We start from the raw sequence: 3,732 nt of genomic DNA on the forward strand, positions 1-3,732 counted from the left end.
TGGTGGCTCCTTGGGAGGAGATGTCGATATACATTTTTTTATTTTTTTTATTTTTTTCCTTTATTTAACCAGGTAGACCAGTTGTGAACAAGTTCTCATTTTCAACTGCGACCTGGACAAGATAAAGCAAAGCAGTACGACACAAACAACAACACAGAGTTACACATCGAATAAACAAATGTACAGTCAATAACACAATAGAAAAAATCTATATACAGTGTTTGTAAATTAGGTAAGATTAGGGAGGTAAGGCAATAAATAGGCCGTAGTGGCGAAGTAATTACAATTGAGCAATTAACACTGGAGTGATAGATATGCAGAAGATGAATGTGCAAGTAGAGCTACTGGGGTGCAAAGGAGCAAAACAATAAATAGCAATATGTGGATGAGGTAGTTGGATGGGCTATTTACATATGAGCTATGTACAGGTGCAATGATCTGTGAGATGCTCTGACAGCTGATGCTTAAAACCTGTTGGGGATGACCCCCCTTTTTCTCAATTTCCGCCTGAAAACATACCCTAATCTAACTGCTTGCAGCTCAGGCCTAGAAGGAAGGATATGCATATTCTTGGTATCATTTGAAAGGAAACATTCTGAAGTTTGTGTAAATGTGAATTGAATGTAGGAGAATATAACACAATAGATCTGGTAGAAGAAAATACAAGGAAATCAACAGACGTTTTTTGTTCTTTTACTGATGTTGCATCTTTAAAAATCAACAAGAAAGGCCAAACATTCAGTTATGATACTGGGGATCATTTCAAATGAGAACATAGGTAGGCAACAGTATTTTACCAAAATTTCAGATGGATACATTCAGGAATGAGTGAGGTACATGCCATTGAGCATGAGGTCAACCAGGTGTCCCTCACAAGTTTCCCAAATGTACCCAAGTGGCCGAATTGGTACAATGATACAATGATACAAAACCTATATACAAAATACAAAACAATTATTGTAACATACCCCAAAAAATATATATTTGAAAAATTCAAGGAAAAAAATGAATATTTAAAAAAATTATAATAATAACAAGGGGAACTATTTACACTTCAAAAATGTTCAATCATGTGAAGACTCTGTCCTCTACACAATGTTGCGCTCCTGATGCCATATCCCATAGCAGTCTCTCTCTGGTGTGAAACAGAGGGTCACAGCACAGGTGTTGCAGGTGACAGGGGACTTCTTGTGGCACAGGGCACAACGAAGCCGCCCTACTGTGCCCCTTTTCCCCCGAGGCACATCCCTGCCTGCAATGATGAACTTCAGCATGTGCGTGCCGCTGGTTGGAGCAGAAGGGACAGAGGTAGAGGGGACAGAAGGTGCTACAGTGTTCTTGCTGTAGTTAGCAAGCTCCTGGATGAGCTGCTCCCTGAAGGCTAGTTGTGAGATGGGGGGCTGTCCACAGCTCTTGGCCATTTCCTTCTGGAGGATGAAGGAATTCACCACAGCAATGTCAATGAAATGATAGAATAGTGTTTTGTACCACTTCATGGTTTTATGAAGGACGTTATAATATCCTATCAGTGCATCGGATAGGTCTACACCCCCCATGCTCTTGTTGTAATCCCTCACAGCATCTGGAATGGGGACATTTCTGGCAGTCCAAGCGCCTGTAGGACCTTTCAAACGTCGAACAACGTGATCCCCACCGAACGACTTGTGAATAGTGGAACACATCACCACTTCGCGAGTGTCCATCCACTTCACAAACAGCAGGCCATCTTCACGGATCCATCTCATGGTACCCCGCTCAGCCCGCTTAGGCATGTCATTTACCCTGGTTTTTGGAAAACCCACTCGGTTGGTCCGAATGGTGCCACAGGCCCACATCTCCAGCTTCCTCAGGTCTGTGAACAGGGTAGGGCTTGTGTAGAAGTTGTCTACAAATAGTTTGTAGCCCTTCCCCAGCAGCTGGAAATCTAATAACTGCATCACAGAATCATAACTGAGTCCCTTACCGCTCGCACAAGTGTTCTTCCCCTCATAGACAAAAAAATTGCACGTGTATGCACACGCAGAATCGGCCAAAACAAACAGCTTGTAACCCCATTTTGTGGGTTTGTTGCGCATGTACTGTTTTAGGCCAATTCTGGCCTTTGAGGCTACCATTCTCTCATCTATGGAAAGGTTCTGGGCGGGCTGAAAATATGTCTTGCATGCCTCAATGATATCATGGTAGAGAGGTTTAATCTTGCATAGTTTGTCAAAGCCTGCTGTGCCTCGTTTCGCCTCGTTGTCCTTATCAACCTCTGGGTCACTAATGTGAAGTGCCCGTGAAATTGTCAGAAACCTAGTACAAGACATGACCGTTGAGGGGAAAGGCAGTTGATAGAGTGGTGCAGTTTTCCAGTAGTGTTTGAGGTTCTTCAGCTTCACCACCCCCATGTAAATGACCATAGACAGGTAGCAAAACAGTTCTGAAACGGAAATGTCCTTCCATTTCTCCTGCTTCTTAGCCCCATATTTATTAGTGTTCATCACCAGGATATCAAGAACTGCCGAGGTGAAGAACAACTGGAAAAGTTGCATGGGGCTGTATTTAGAAGTGGTGTCCAATTGAGGGCCTACTGGGCGTTTTGGGCGGAAAAGTGGAGTTGGTGGGGCCACATCCTCCTCAAGAACAGTGTGCCAACGGTCCTCCTCCGCTCTGGCAGGTTCCACGCTGGACGGTTCCACGCTGCCCTTCCTCCGCTTCCTTGCCGCCGGCTTACCACCCCTTGATGGCCGGGCGGGAGTAGGTGTGGTGCCGGATACAGCAGGGGTCCAGCTGGATGGACCAGCTTCAGTGGGGGATTTGCAGCTTGGCTCCCAATCAGAATCGCTGCGACTGTGAAATAAAGACAGACACCTATTAGAAATACACAATTTGTGACCATGGTGAGCTTTTGCCTATTGCAGTATGTGTGTGTGTAATTAGCACCTATTAGAAATACACAATTTGTGACCATGGTGAGCTTTTGCCTATTGCAGTATGTGTGTGTGTAATTAGCACCTATTAGAAATACACAATTTGTGACCATGGTGAGCTTTTGCCTATTGCAGTATGTGTGTGTGTAATTAGCACCTATTAGAAATACACAATTTGTGACCATGGTGAGCTTTTGCCTATTGCAGTATGTGTGTGTGTAATTAGCACCTATTAGAAATACACAATTTGTGACCATGGTGAGCTTTTGCCTATTGCAGTATGTGTGTGTGTAATTAGCACCTATTAGAAATACACAATTTGTGACCATGGTGAGCTTTTGCCTATTGCAGTATGTGTGTGTGTAATTAGCACCTATTAGAAATACACAATTTGTGACCATGGTGAGCTTTTGCCTATTGCAGTATGTGTGTGTGTAATTAGCACCTATTAGAAATACACAATGTGCCTTTATATTTCATGTCCTAGTCATATTTTTATATAAGGCAAATAAAATACAAATATCTCAAACAACTCAAATGAATTATATATGATATTACTAATTCCAAACAACGTTACTCACCGATCCAAAACTGGGTCTTCACCGTGTAGAAACATGTCTTCGAATTCGGAATCAACGGATTCAACCTCACTGGAATCAATTAGATGTTCATTTTCACTTTCACGGTCAATTTCACTAATTATATCGTGCACATCTGTGTACTTCGTCTTGGTCTTTGATTTGGCTGATTTATTTGCCATAATTGATCCTTGAAAATGCTCCAACAAACTTTCGCGGCGCGTAAAACGGCGAGCTCCTTA

The 3,732-nt window shown here is 42.8% G+C and overlaps 1 protein-coding gene across 1 annotated transcript; it reads right to left on the reverse strand.

Annotated features, from left to right (window-relative positions):
- Positions 1 to 1,088: 1,088 nt before the first annotated feature.
- On the reverse strand, positions 1,089 to 3,528 carry LOC139541299 (piggyBac transposable element-derived protein 4-like). Its single transcript, XM_071345806.1, has 2 exons — positions 3,494 to 3,528; positions 1,089 to 2,832 (listed from the first exon to the last, which is right to left on the reverse strand). Exons 1-2 carry the CDS (start codon positions 3,526 to 3,528, stop codon positions 1,089 to 1,091), a joined length of 1,779 nt encoding a protein of 592 aa, XP_071201907.1.
- Positions 3,529 to 3,732: the final 204 nt, after the last annotated feature.

The sequence above is a fragment of the Salvelinus alpinus genome, chromosome 2 (genome assembly GCF_045679555.1).
Source record: "Salvelinus alpinus chromosome 2, SLU_Salpinus.1, whole genome shotgun sequence".
Lineage (NCBI taxonomy): Eukaryota > Metazoa > Chordata > Actinopteri > Salmoniformes > Salmonidae > Salvelinus > Salvelinus alpinus.

What these genes read in the sequence shown, in the direction of transcription:
- LOC139541299 (XM_071345806.1), bottom strand. Translation starts at nt 3,528, where the DNA reads ATGTTTCTACACGGTGAAGACCCAGTTTTGGATCG. An exon ending in GAAGACCCAGTTTTGGATCG is followed by an intron (nt 2,833 to 3,493) that starts GTGAGTAACGTT and finishes TTTATTTCACAG; the next exon opens with TCGCAGCGATTCTGATTGGG.